The 14,869-nt window shown below is 35.8% G+C and overlaps 3 protein-coding genes across 4 annotated transcripts; 2 read left to right on the top strand and 1 right to left on the bottom strand.

Annotated features, from left to right (window-relative positions):
• The first annotated feature begins 129 nt into the window (after positions 1–129).
• Positions 130–10,786, top strand: LOC113508389 (insulin-like growth factor II). Of its 2 annotated transcripts, none has more exons than XM_026891391.1 (5): positions 130–366; positions 6,432–6,610; positions 7,879–7,999; positions 8,215–8,455; positions 9,671–10,786. In XM_026891391.1, exons 2-5 carry the CDS (start codon positions 6,442–6,444, stop codon positions 9,803–9,805), a joined length of 666 nt encoding a protein of 221 aa, XP_026747192.1. In that variant the 5' UTR covers positions 130–366; positions 6,432–6,441; the 3' UTR covers positions 9,806–10,786. The 2 variants fall into 2 exon arrangements, with proteins under 2 accessions (XP_026747192.1, XP_026747193.1); XM_026891392.1 differs by having other exon boundaries at positions 140–366; positions 7,876–7,999; positions 8,215–8,326.
• A 56-nt stretch (positions 10,787–10,842) lies between these two features.
• LOC113508388 lies at positions 10,843–13,127 on the bottom strand. Its single transcript, XM_026891390.1, has 3 exons — positions 12,730–13,127; positions 12,388–12,616; positions 10,843–12,119 (listed from the first exon to the last, which is right to left on the bottom strand). Exons 1-3 carry the CDS (start codon positions 13,008–13,010, stop codon positions 11,898–11,900), a joined length of 732 nt encoding a protein of 243 aa, XP_026747191.1. The 5' UTR covers positions 13,011–13,127; the 3' UTR covers positions 10,843–11,897.
• Positions 13,128–13,506: 379 nt separating this feature from the next.
• On the top strand, positions 13,507–14,864 carry LOC113508390 (60S ribosomal protein L39). The gene is made up of 3 exons (XM_026891394.1): positions 13,507–13,614; positions 13,710–13,813; positions 14,763–14,864. Exons 1-3 carry the CDS (start codon positions 13,612–13,614, stop codon positions 14,809–14,811), a joined length of 156 nt encoding a protein of 51 aa, XP_026747195.1. The 5' UTR covers positions 13,507–13,611; the 3' UTR covers positions 14,812–14,864.
• Positions 14,865–14,869: the final 5 nt, after the last annotated feature.

Consider the following 14,869-nt stretch of genomic DNA (forward strand, 5'->3'; position numbering starts at 1 on the left):
GTCAATGACTTGGAGTCATCACTTTAAAGAGAGGTCATAAATGTTTTTATTGCGGAATCAGGGGTGAGTGGTGGCGCGGGCGACGGGCGACGGGCGGGCGGCGCGCGGCGCGGGGCGTGGCGGGTGCGCGCGCGCCGCCCATCTCCGTCTGCGTATAATAAGCGCGCGCGGCGCACGCGGCGACTCGCCAGCGCGACCACAGCAGCGCCGGTGCACGACGCGCGTAGTGTGCACTCCGCGACCTCGCACCTCGCACCTCACACGGTCACCGCGGCAGCCCGGCGCTACCGACCACGCCGTCAAGTGACACAATACTACTACACAAACAACAACAGTCAACAAGCGGATCATAGTCACCAACACAAAGTAAGTCATTCCTGAGTACTACCATTACATCTGCCGACATATGCCTTTTCCATTCCTGGCATCAAACGATTCTAGAAATACTATCTAACTAAGCAAGTTTTAGCAACATTGTAACAACTCTCACAAGTGATGCATAAACATTTTACAAATAGCACATAAGTTTACTATAATTTTATGTAAGCTGGCGCATATTTAACCATGAGCATTCGTCATTAGCCCTCATAAATAATAGCTTAGTTCTAGATAATGTAACACCTGGTAACACTATAGTTCATTTAATTGCATATCATACAAGAAGATATACCTAAAAGCTATTTGTCATTTTACGCACATTACCATCGTTGTTCAAAATTTTCATAATCACATCTTTCAATGTACACCTAGTACATAGTCTGAGTAAATTCATAATGGTTAGCTCTACCCCTTAAATTCCATCCATTATCATTTATAACTTGAATTACACAATCTTTAATTTAATATTGTAAAAAAACCACTCAGTAAAAAAGTGATGAAGTGAGCATCGATTGTTTATGTTTTAATCATCTTTTTCCATGTTTCCTATTTATTTTTCATTTTGCATTAACTGTGCTAGTGTTTATTAGTACTATCTAGTGTTTATTTCTCTCTGCCTTCAAGCATTGGTCCTGACCTACGATTATCACGACACCTATATCAACTTAGTTATCATTATCTAGATACGATCCGATGAAATACGGGTGTATTATCAACAAGACACGCATAGTGAGCCGCTTAGAGATTGGTGTACTTTTAACAGTGCGTAGAAATCATCGATGGAACTATGGACCATAACTATCACCTGACTCATTACCTCTGCAAAACATTAAAGTATTTATTACAAATGTAGACGCAAAAATCAGTACATAGTGCCCACAAAAATCTACTACATAATAGTCAGATTAGTAAAATTTTCAGTCACCCGTTTAAATGTAAAATATACCAATGTATTGATTATATTATGTAATTTTAAAGTTATTTTACATTATCATAACAAACCAAAAAAATCTTATCTCATAATAATAAGCGCCAACAAAGATTTAATGGTCAATTTACCGCCAGTTAATTAATACAAGCTGATATTTTAAAACACGCGATGCGGATCCAACTTTATCTCTTGTAATGATAAGTCAGAATCTTACAGTTTTAATGGCATGCTCATATGCCTTGCCTCGCACGTCGTAAGGTAGTTACAATTAGAAACCATTCGCGATAGGAATTCTAAGAAGTGGACGAATCCAGCGAGTTTCACGTTTACTGCCAGGCTTTTTATTGCAGCTCGTCGCTCAACCTGCCGCTCAGACACATAACTCAGTTTTTATGACTTATCCCTTAAGGAGGTATAGAAATTTGTGAAACGTTTAAACAGGAACGTATTCCATCACCGATTGATCGATTATGCAGTTCAATATCAAGATCAAATTCATACAAACAAAGATGGCTGACGATAAACGTATTGTTGTTAAGTATATCTTGTCGTACGGCCACCTAGGTGTTTGAACTTTACCAGGTCAACGTTTAAATTGAGGTCGAAAGCGGTCACTACGGACCTGTCACATGCGTACATACTACGCCACCCCTCTAATGATTTTTTCATGACACTACTATCATTCTATTTGTTGATGTAACTATAGTACGGACTACGGACGATTGTATTGACTCGAGATGAAACGTGACTACGAATGTCGGGCAGTAGACGCACCTTAGCTCCCACCTGACTCATAAACACACTTAAATACGACCTGTTTTGTCTGTGTTCTGCGAAAGGACAAGTAAAGGAGATGTTGAATGAAACCATACATCTCCAAATAGCAGTTGAGGAGCGTATTGTACTTTGTTTAGAGTATAACTACAAAACAGACTCTATAATTCACGCATCAACGCCATTCCTCTTTTCGATGCCGAATGACTAAAAATCAACTACTTATTATGTAACTAAAACAATAATTAGGGGGTAAATTTTGCAAAATTTAACCAATATGACAAGTAGAGTCGCCCGTCTATAACTGACCTGTATTCTAGTTATATAATAATTATAGTGTTCGGGACGATATCGGTGCAAAGCCAGTGACCGACTCGTCTCACCAATTGGGCAAGCCGACAATACACTTGACCCCGCAAACTCTTCAATTATCTTTTGTTACCTATCGTCTGCTGCCATGTGCCGACGTCTACCGTGTCTCGTTGCTAAGAGACGGACACGCTTACCTAATCACTAGACACTCGCGATTGCTAAATGATAAACAAGAAATGATACTTCAGTCCTTCCTAAACTAAGTATGAAATGTTTTGTTAACTCGCCTTTTATGTAATGTAGAGTTACTACTTATTCTTTTGTTTTAAGATAATTAACTTTAATGACTATTATCGAAATCTTTTGAAATAAGAAAATTATATTTCAAGAGTCCTTTCCTTTTTTTAGTACTAATTATTTTAACAAAACGATAATCAGCTTATCACAATATAACAAGGAGATTTAAACTTAAAGAGAGTGAGGGTCTACACTCGATAAATGTAAAACAACATGATTTTAAATTAATATTAATTTTAAGGTGGGTCATAAAAAACTACTATAATTTTCCTCTAAATTAAATTTAAATAAGTTTGCATGTGATAACCGCTTATGCCGGCGGTACAAATACCGTTTAGCATTACTGGCCAGGTACGAATACCGGTTAGAATCCAACTAGACACCGCTAATTACATAATAATATACAACACGACCTATTCGCAATAATCTTAAATCTAGCGAACCAAACGACCTGCATCCTCGTGTTTATATCTCGCTTTATGTAAGTAAAAACATAAAACGCGTAACACGTAATCACTTATGTCAGTTTTCAAATATCATTTATTAACAGAATCCACAAATCTAAATGGTCGACTTCCTGAAACATGTAAAACAGCTCTATACCGGCTAGACAAATACACGTCATGTCAAACATTTAAGTTCAGTTATTAATAAAATTATTCAGAACGTGTCTTATTTACTAGCATTAAATTTACTGAAGAACGTCCATACCCATACTATCTATTTTATAAATGACCTTACCTAGTAAGTGGCACTATTACGTGACCTTTGAGTCTAACGATAATCTAATCAATTCTAATCCATGCCATATGATACCTACTAGAAAGTATATTAACTCAAAAGTATACATAAGAAGAATATGAATTGACAATAGAAAAGCGGGAATTAGCATAGCAAACGTCGTAGTAAAATAGTCTGTTATAGAACAACATTAAAGCAGGAGCAAGGCTACAGATACAATCAGAGATTCAAGTAATTATTCAATCGAGTGCACGAGCACGAGGCTCATCGTGCCGTTGGAGCGACGCCGACGCGCGCCGCAGTGCCCGCGGCCCGCGGCCGACAGCGCGAGTGGCGAGCGCGACTGGACGCGATCATCACACTCTGTAGCTACGAGTATTGCGGTCTCAAAGTCTTAACAACTAAATGACATCAACACCACACAATCCTAAATAAAAATGCTTTGGAAATACCAAACAAAAGGCATGCTGATATGAAGGACTGCTACAACAACTTCTCCGTAGCAAACTTGAGATTAAATAACTCACAGCTACATAGTCAGATTACCAATAAGACGACTCTAAAATGGTCTTGCACTCTACATTGCCACAGATATCGAGAGTGATCAGACTACAGGCGAGCGTACTCGGTACTCGTACACGCTTATGGCTCTACGTACATGTGCACATCAATATTACTATGTAGATTTGGTTAAGTGGTTGCACTGTCATTCCTACACTGGGTAGGAGGCACTCAGTACTTCACTCTCACGTTGCTTCGTAAGTACATTCTATAAATAGAATTGTCCTCGATGCGTTATTTGTACAAACACTCATTACACTACGATGGACAAAACGATGTAGGTGATGTAGCACCCACCCTAGTACACTCTCAGAACGACAATTTATAAGAGGAAGTGGCTGATTTGCATTTTTATGAACGGGGAAGGTGAAGTGAAATCATCATCATTACTCAGTTCATTTCAATGCTATATAAATAATATTTGATATACCTATTGCGGTATAAACTTTTAAATATCTTATACCAAACAGTGTTCCGTGAATCACACGCACATGTTTACGTTAAACCATAATAAGGGGTCGTACGGCTTCTGTTAGCAACATCATTTTTCCTAAGTATGGGAAGGTGGGGTAAGACGGGGTAGCGAGGTAAGATGGGGACCCTCCAAAAATATATAATACAGTATTAATTGAAAAGTTATTTTGACGCCATCTAGTCGTATTTATCAGTACTTGTTAGAGTCGCAAAAAGTTTGTTCGAAGGAGCGCACGATTCTTCATGGTAAGTACATTTTTAAAATTTGAAGTGGTTTTATCTAATTATTGAAGCATATAAAGTGCATGACTGTTATAATGTATGATAAACATAATGTGTGACATATTTCTTTTGTTAATTTGTATTTATTTTACTATTGTAAACTCATTAATTCATGCCGGTTTCTTTTGATTTATAACCTCTAAAAATTCAATACAACTTTTAAGTCCAGTTTGGGAAAGATGGGACACTTATGTGGGGCAAGACGGGGTAGGTACCCGATCTTATCCGCTGAGTTGTTATTCAGTTTGTATTGAGATTGCATTCAACATTAACTATTTTTTTATAGTACAGTTCCAAAAACAGTAATGTTGTCATTTCCTGATGCTTAAATGGCTACACCGCCGTAAATCATTTAGCAAACTCTCCACCTCCACCAACTGCTTCAACCTCATGTCTCAAGCAGGCAACAGTAAATGATTATATAGATAATGATGCATTCCATCTGGTTAGCCCGAAAAAGTTAATGCCTTATTCGCGATTCGCCGAAAAAAGACCAAGACAAGTTCGAAGAAGGGGAAAAGCAGCTATTATTACTGCTTTTCTATATAAAAAAGAATGAGAGGAAAACTAAAATAGGTAGAAACTAAAACCACATGTAACAAACAAAAAGTAAATGACAAAAATAACAATAAAGAGAACTTGAAAAACCGAAAAAGCGAAAAGGCACAGAAGAAGAAGATACAGAATGTCTATACTGTCGCGGCTTGTATTCCGATTATCATACTTGTATCACTTATCGTACTTGAGGCAAGTGAGCGCATTGTGTCTGTGCAGGAGTGGAAGACAGCGATGACGAAGCTGAACATATCTGCCCGGTTTGTGAAGATGACGGCGCTTAAATAGTCTATACCCCATCTTACCCCAGGGGTATACCCCATCTTACCCTATAGGTGGGGTAAGATGGGGTGATTCAGTTATTTTTTAAAAGTTTATATTTTTATGAGAAGAACTTATTTTTTTTTGTTTTGACTGATTGTTATTAAAAGAAGAAAGACTGATTATTTAATTAATAAAAGTTCCTACGTTGTGCAATTAAAAAAGATGGGTTTTATTTATGAAATACCTTAAGGTCCCCGTCTTACCCGACCTTCCCCTACATATATTATGTATTAACATCATTGTACGATTCTGAACAAATTGTCGGATAATCACATAGCAATAGCTCGACATATTATTCAAAACTTGCAGCTTTATTTAGGTAGGCGGTTAATATACTCGTACCTGTGCACCCAAATGCGGTCCAATGAGATTATTTAAGCGGCAAAAAATACAAAATTAAATATTTACACATCGAACTGCATCATTAGTAAACATCGTGAATTTAATTAATGATGTATATCAGTAACTTAACATTTGAACTTAACAAGACTACCCAAGAGCACTTATTCATATAACATTGCATTTACTGTATCGGCTCTACAATCTGCCATTTCATAATATCAATTGATAAATGTGCATTTCACCGCAAAGACTATTTAGTAATGCATTTAGGAAATGAAAACTCCTTGGAGAGATGCGTATCTGGTATCAACTGGGCGGCGCCGGTGTCGAATTACACGTTAGCCCTCAACTATAAAAGCAGAAAACCTCCTCAAGTTACGCACATTCACTATTCAATATCAGTCTAAGCAAATGATTTGGAAGACTTAAAATAAAAGGGATCATTGTTTGACTTTTCCAGATTAGTAAATATGCTAGTAAACAAGGCAGTGCAATTAGCCGTGTTGGCGGCAGCAGTGCTCCTAGACAGCAGAGTAGAGGCGGCTAGTTCTCCCACACTCAAGTTCTGCGGAAGACAACTCAGCGAGATCATGAGCAGAGTCTGCCACGCTTACAACAGCCCATGGGATACACCCACAGGTAATTGAATAATATCCCCAACCTACCTACCCTCAACTTTTCCGTTTAACGTTAATAACGTCTTAGGTACCTACTTAATTTCACCTGTGTAAATTATTCTAGTGTGCCTAAAAGCAAGTAACCAAATAGGTAACAAGAGTTCTAGAAGTCTAGTTTTTAAGTTACTTTTTACGCCCTTACAAAAGAGTGACCTTATAGACAGAGCCTAGGACGCGTAATATCCGCAAAGTAACAGATTTAATCTCTTACGTTATCGCTTACAACATTCAATAACAATTTATGAGAGGTCATATAGAATTCAATCTGAGACATAAAAATAAATGGCACCATATTATACGAGTAGGTACCTACGAATTAACCAAAAATAATATTATATAGAAATATTATGAGTCGTACATATGTGTACTGTATGTTAATGTGTGTATGTATGTATATATGTATATGCACGCATATATATGTATGTATGTATGTGTGTCTGTGTGTATGTAGTGCACATGTGTGTAACTCATTTATGTTTTTATTATATATATTTAGTTATAAGTACATTTAAGTAAGATAGTAACTATGTCTAGAGACTCATCGACCCCACAGTCAAACCATTGCAACGGTTTTGTGGGGCTTAGTTAATAAGTTACCTACCTTTTTGTTTAAAGATAAATATATAATAATAAATAATAATAATCTTGACCTTACGATAGTCCTATCGTCTAAGAATGTTCTTAGAAATGTTTAATTAATTATAAGCAACTTTTAAAATAGTTTTTCTCACATTACTAGTGATAAAGCAGTTGTCTACCCCGACAGGTAGACTTCTATATTGTATTTTCTATATTTCAATAGCTGGGTATCTATAATAACATATAAAATCAGAAGCGACATGTAAGGCACAGATATTCTTTAGCTACGATAACATATCATCTCAATTACCAATAATTAAAATTTAATTCATAAAAAGTAACATTAAGCATAGATATTTTTATTTGATTACAAAGTGTTTTGATTCAAGCGGACTTGTGGCTATCACGCTTGCCTATCATAAAAACAATATGCCAAATTTATACCTATATCTGTATTTATTTATCTTGTTTGTGTTTTTTATCAGTTTGGGTACAGGGTTAACAGGTTACACGAGTCAAATACTCATGTAACTCGTTGACCCGAACTCGTGGGAAAAACGCTTACGATCACATAAAACACACGATCAATTTAAAGATTAAATACTAAATAAAATATGGTGCTTTATGCTTTAACTCATTTGGTTTCAGTAGTGGAACAACCAGGCTCTTTGGTGAGAAGAAGACGACAGGTACGCAGAGGTATAGCTGACGAATGTTGCACTCACGGATGTACGTGGGAGCAGCTTAGCGAATACTGCTCCATAAGTGCCTAGTAAGTTAAGCCTATCCTTCATAAGTATATATGTAATAGTTATTAAACAATTGTGATCCTTTCAAATGATGACATATGTGGTCAACTTTGAAATCAAAATTTCCACCCGAAATCTCTCATAAAACTTAAACCAACGAAAAGTTATACCACCATGCAGCATACACTTAACGCAGTTTTATCGTAAAAAAATATTAATTAATTGTTGTCATCAACAGTACAGAATCACCACTGGAGGAGATGGGGGCGCACATAATAGCGGACAGATCAGCGGAGCAGGGCGCTACAGAGTCGAAGGGTGCAGCGGCGGCGGCAGCGGCGCCAGCGGCGGTAGGCAGCGAAGGGGGGGCGGGGGCGCGGAGCCGCGGGTACGGGCGCGCGAGGGCGAGAGGCCGCCGTTGCTGGTGCAGGCGCAAGCGCCGCTCGGGCCGGCGGCGATCCTCCCTCATGGGTAACATGGTGTGTCTGTCCTTCGCCGCCACTTTATTCTCTTTTTCAAACCAAATTATAAGACAGAAAATCTACAAGTTTTCTAGAATTAAGCATGCATTGCCATGCATATTTCGAGTGCAAAACAGAATAGACGCATTTTCGTCCGAAAAGGAACCAAATCTGAATTCAGTTAATAACTATTAAATTTATTACGAAATTTTATTGATACAAAATTATTTTTTATTTTAGTAAAAACAAACAATGAGAATATTGTGGCGACGATTAACTAACCCTCATACTAATGCTTCCTGCATGTTTATTAATTTTTCACACACTAATGACTAACTAGTCGATTAATCAATATAAGATTAATCTACATACGTATTTCATCATAAAAGGTTCAAGTGGAATTATCTGGCATGTGATTGATGCCTACCTAGTCTCAAGTACTTACCTAGTCTCATGTCTGAGACGTTTGCTTTGATTGCACAACTCGTTGCATAACTAATACCTACCTATAAATGTTATGTTAAATTTAATTGCTTTATACTAACTGTTTTCAATTAAATAAATTATTATGTACATCATCATAATCTATGTTTAGAAACGAAGGTTCCGACGTAATACCATGTAGGTAATTGGCGGTGCTAATTTACAATCATTATGATGACGCATGTCATATTCCATCATAGAGACAGTTGGTGTCTTTTTTTCATGTGAATCTGGCCATCTCTCATGCACGATCATACGAACATTTAGTGGGTGCCAATGTTTGATCCTTGGTGATCGGGAAAAGAAGGAAAATCATTATTGTTATTTGGGTTTGAACTTTGGAATCTTAGATCTAAAATATTGGCCTGTTTAGACAGGAACTAGGTTGTTGTACGTTAATAACATATATACATAAGAAAATCAACTATAGGAAAAACACAGATAGCACGTTAAAAGTATGCTTTTTTAAAACCAAAGACCAAATTATCCTGTACAGAGTTTTTTTCATTTTATATTATTTCTTGTGTAGCCGCTGGATTTGACTTTTGGTGTACTTTAGTACTATTATAATGCTTTTAGTACTTTAATACACATAAATAATCAGATGAAAAATGTAGTTGCTGATGTAAAAATACTTAGGCGCCTTTACGAAGCAGGCACAAAAAACCTTTTTCTCTTTAAAGATAAGATCGATCAGTACTGTACGATACCAATTGTTTTTTATCTTATGAGACATTTCTTTTGGTGCAGGACCTCGTAAAAAGTGCAGCACGCGCTGCTCCCGTGGTGGGAACCGTATCGCCTCTAATCACGTGGGGCCGGACCCTCAACACTGACGCCTTGACAGCCGGCCGGGACCAGTACGCATATGTCGTTTACACCTAATAAAACCTATGGTTGTACACAACGGTTGACGACGCCATTACCAGCAATGTGAATAACACACGAAGCGACTCAGTGTACGAATGTACAAGACGTGGTAGGTACAATGTTTTAGTGTTCATTAATATATGTAGCGATTTGTTAAGTATTTTTCCTATTGCAGTGTCTATTAGATTAAGAACGACTATTATTCAAGTGTTCTTCTTTTCGAACGCTTTCTTAATCTCTAAGTAGATCACAAGTATACCTTTATTTTAGGATGCTACTTCTCTGCTAATGTTTATTACTAGCATTGTGTATTATATCGCCGTATACAATAGAATAATGAAGGCATAATTTTCATTTGCAATTTTAAATTAAATTTCTGTATTCTATTATTGATTTACCATTTTTTTCCTTTTTTCTTGTCCATTTACTAAACAAGTATTTAAGTAGATTTTTTTATTAGGACTTGGAAACTCTTTTTATTTAATAGAATTACGCGAAACCGAGATACGATATTGAAGTGGACAAATAAAGAGGAAAATATTTAATAGTTGTTAAATAATGTATAGTTAGATTTGCAATAAAATTAACATTCGCCATAATAGACACCCAATTAATAATTTATTATTGTCTAAGATGTGTACCTATACGCTACCAATAAATCTCCTACCATTTAAGAATTAACGATCTCTAAGACATCTGTGATAACTCCAACTGATAAAAATAAATCATTAATTTATGAATTTTAGTTATGTCAGCATACTGTATAGTTGAATGTATCTCCTTATGTTAGAAAACGTATGTATTTAGACTTAAGGTAGTTCTAAGTTCAGAGTGGAGACTTGTGTAACGATAGACAAGTCTGTTTGTGAGTGGTCTACACAACATATTGAGAGAAGCCGATCAAGCAAGACTTGTGTACTTTACGCATGGTTCTACCGTGACTGAACTGACTGACTAGATGGATGCTGTATTAAAAATGACATTTATATCTAAAAAGGCTTTCATTTTATCAAGTTAAAGTAGTATTTACAGTAGGTACAATTCCATGGATAAAAAAAATGTGTATATTATTAGCTAAAACTATTTACACGCAATAACAAATTTTTAATAGTATTTTCTAAAATTTAAAAGAATTAACAATCAGTGGGTTAAAAACCTTTGATAAAATGCGTTGTGACGGGGCCACACTGGTACGGCGAGTAACATACGACGGCGATTTAGATGAAACAAACTCACATAAACATATGTCGGCGACCGCAGTGCAGAGACGACAATCAAAATTTATTTGTCCTTCGCGTCGCCGCTACGTCGCTATCGCCGTATGTGCGACCTCGGCCTTACATTACATTAAACAGCACATCAGCAGATACTGAACTTGATGAACTAAAAGAAAATCTAATGTTTTGATAAACAGATACATTATCACTCGATATTCACAAATACAACTTAAATGATAATACATTGTTATTATCAAAATCATTATTACATTTTTTTTTCAACACCAGGGGTCACTGATTTTATATCAGCACATTAAAAATATAATTTCAACATAAATACCAGTTATTTATTGCAAGTCTTACCCAGGTCACATAGGAAATGTCCATTGACCATAACACGGGCAGACACGCATCTATGAAGCATTTTCTTTTAAACCTACTCAAACACATACAGATAATGATAACTGACATGTAATAACTAGTTTTGAAAGTAGTAAATATAAAAGAAATGTGCTCTTGAGAGTTCTGACACAACCAAATTCGGATATATAATCTTGTAACACAATTCAAAAATCTATTTCAACATTAGGAACATTTTTAATTGTGTTAGCATTCCACTGATGAAGCTCTAAATCAGGGCTAGAAGGTACACATACTGTATGAGGTACTAGCCCGAATTATTGAAACTAAAGTATCATGTCTATATATATTTTTTTATATTATGCAGACAGACAGTATCTGTAGTAACAGCACAACAACTCTCAAAAGCCATTAAATTCATTACTTACTGGTTTTGAATACTTTACAGGGTCACCATCTTTTTTATTGAAGTAATATTTATTCCAAAGTGTATATTTTACTGTCATTAGGACTACTACAAAAGCCACTAGTCACAGTGGCTTTTTATCATTATTCTGGTTTTTAGGACTATCGTTAAGCGGGGGTTGAGTACTATCAGCATTAGACCCTTGAGATCTATCACTATTGTAGCCTTGAGGACTGGTTTCTTTTATTGGTAATAATTGAAATCTTAGACTGTTACCCTTTAATCTCTTCTGGACCACCTTACTGACTGATTTAACTTCATTCTCTATCACAGAGTAAATTTTCTCCTGAAAAAAGTAATGGAGTTACGTTAGTATTCTAAATTATTGAAACTTGAATAAATAAACATAAGAAAGTTACATATTTAGTAATATTTCATAGACAAGAAGGTAGGTAAGTTTAGGTATGTCAAAATGTGAACAATCATACTTAGTGTCTTTTTGTCTCTAGAAAACCAAACCAAAAATGAAATACCACTTAAAACTGCAATCATCAATCTCATCATCATCTCTTTCTTACCAGATTCTATTTAAACAAGAAAACTGAAAAACTTACAGATTTGACTGAGGCTTCAGAATCATCTCCTGCAATTACTACTCTAACTTCATAATGCTTTTCCAACAGTTTCAACATTTTCTTGACACCAGTCATCAGGTCATGCTGCCCTATCCTTGAGGATAAGGTCAAAAGTTTTTCACCTTTAATAAAACTGTTCTGACGAGCGGCCTGTTTTTCTTTTCTTTTTGCTAACTCCTCTGCATGATATTCAGCATTTGTCATCAATCTGTAACGAATTTTACATGTTGCATTGGTATTCTGAACTATTTTCATTCATTACCTTTAGCGTATGATTATAGGTTATGAAATTTCTTAGTTTAAGAGAAGCTTTATACTCACTTGTACACTGGTCGTCTAGTTTTAGAATCAACATCTTGAACCTTAACAAGTTTTAATTCACGCCTTAGAGATATACTTTGTGCATTCTTTAAATCGGTAATGCTAACAGAACTATCTGGACTTATCAAAGTTATTCTGTTTTCATAGTTTTTCCTTTTAGGAACATCCTTCCCATCAGCTGTTATTATTGTTTTCGTTGTAGCAGTTCGGCATTCCAAAAATCTCCCGTAACTTCCGAAATTCAAAGTTGTAGCTAATTTACTCAGGTTAAAGAAATTCATTTTTTTTATGTTTTTTTTTTTAGTTTATTATAAGTATTTAAATGTGATACTTTTACTTCATGTTTAATAGATTTGACATTATTGGTGAGATAGTGAATGTCGAAAGTGACAGTGACATTCTCGTGTCACTTGTCATAGACATTAAGCAGGTTTATATTTTTCTTTCCGGTCTGTCATTTCATATGCAATTGTTTTTAGCATGATTTTTGGCTCAGAGAATTTCGATGTAGTTTTGTTATTTAGTTAACAAACATCTAGTTTATATTTTTGTCTTAGTTAATTATATAAGATAATGTGCCTGTATTAATGTTATGGTGCGATCATCAATCGCCCATATGAGTGGATGACCGGCTTCAGGGCCAGCCCCCGACTCTGAAGATTGTCATACTGACCCTATCCGATATATCAGGCAGCTAAATTAAACGAATACGCACTTACGCACAATAATGAGTAACCATAGACACAGTCTTCGACCTTTGCAGTCTGTGGATCGAAAGCCTAATGTTTAAAGCACTGTGATAAGGACTGCTACGAAAAAGGCAAAAAGCCCTCTACGGTCGTTCAATTCTGCCACTTTGTTTTGACAGCTGTAGTCGGCAAAATGGTGCGTGATATTTTTCTGTAAAATCTTAAAATATTATGTGAATCCTTAAGAATTGACGAATTAATAATTGATGTATGTGTATATTTATATTTCAGTCGGCACACAAGACATTTATTATCAAGCGGAAGCTTGCCAAAAAGCTGAAACAAAACAGACCCATTCCACAATGGGTCCGTATGCGCACTGGGAATACTATCAGGTACGATAAAGTTTAGTAATTTAACTTAAAAACCTATAACAAACATCTAACTACAAGTCAAATGCTAATCCCAGAGGTAGGCCTGGGTTTTTTTTGGATGAGGCAGGTACTTATCCTAAAGCTTTAGTCTTGTTCTAACATTCTGTAATTTATCACCCTAAATATTTCGTTATTTGTTATTTTGTTAATATTTCAAGTTAGTTACTGCTTCCATCGAAATTACACCGTTTCAGAATTAATGAATTGACGATGATGATTTGTGGTAAGGAGTAGTAGGAAATATGTACAGTATACTGAACAACTCTGCCGCTGTTTTTATATAAACGTACCATTTAACTCGTGTCTGGTAATCAGCATCTCTTTAACTAGATATTGAAAAATAGAGCATAGATATATTGAAAATATTACTTAATTTGGTTTACAATATTCAACCTAACCTTAACTTTTTTACCTGTGTAACCCATTTATAAGTATTGCAAAATGTGTGTAGACAATAGTGATGACCAGGTCACAGATTATAAACACAGTACTAAATGATACAGTATTTGGTATGATTTGTATTCCAGTAAGTAGGTTTCAGATATTTATTTTCTCAGTAGGATGAAGACTACAGAGTCATAAGTTCAAGAATTTGGTCCACTGAGTGTACATTGTGATAGTGCTCTGGTACCTACCCAAATCACGAATACCAAATATTCTCTCCTTTCCATGTCCATACTCAAAAGTTAAATAGTCCCTATTACTGGCAGTCAGCCCATATTTTTGTCACCTAGTGAAACTGTATTTTTAAATAAGTACCTCTGCAACATATAAATTATAGGTGCTTTTTAAAGGTTTGGTAGTAATGATCACTTCTTTGGCACTTTAAAATATCCTCCTTAATGTATGAGCTTGGTTCACACTTACAATTTTAATGTTTTGGTAATGCCAACCTATATTATTGTTTCAGATACAACGCTAAGAGGCGTCACTGGAGGAGGACTAAGCTCAAGCTGTAAGCCTGATGCTTGTTAATACAATTAAGCTTAATAAATTCCCTTAAACATCTAAATACTG

Source organism: Trichoplusia ni, chromosome 2 (assembly GCF_003590095.1).
Source record: "Trichoplusia ni isolate ovarian cell line Hi5 chromosome 2, tn1, whole genome shotgun sequence".
Lineage (NCBI taxonomy): Eukaryota > Metazoa > Arthropoda > Insecta > Lepidoptera > Noctuidae > Trichoplusia > Trichoplusia ni.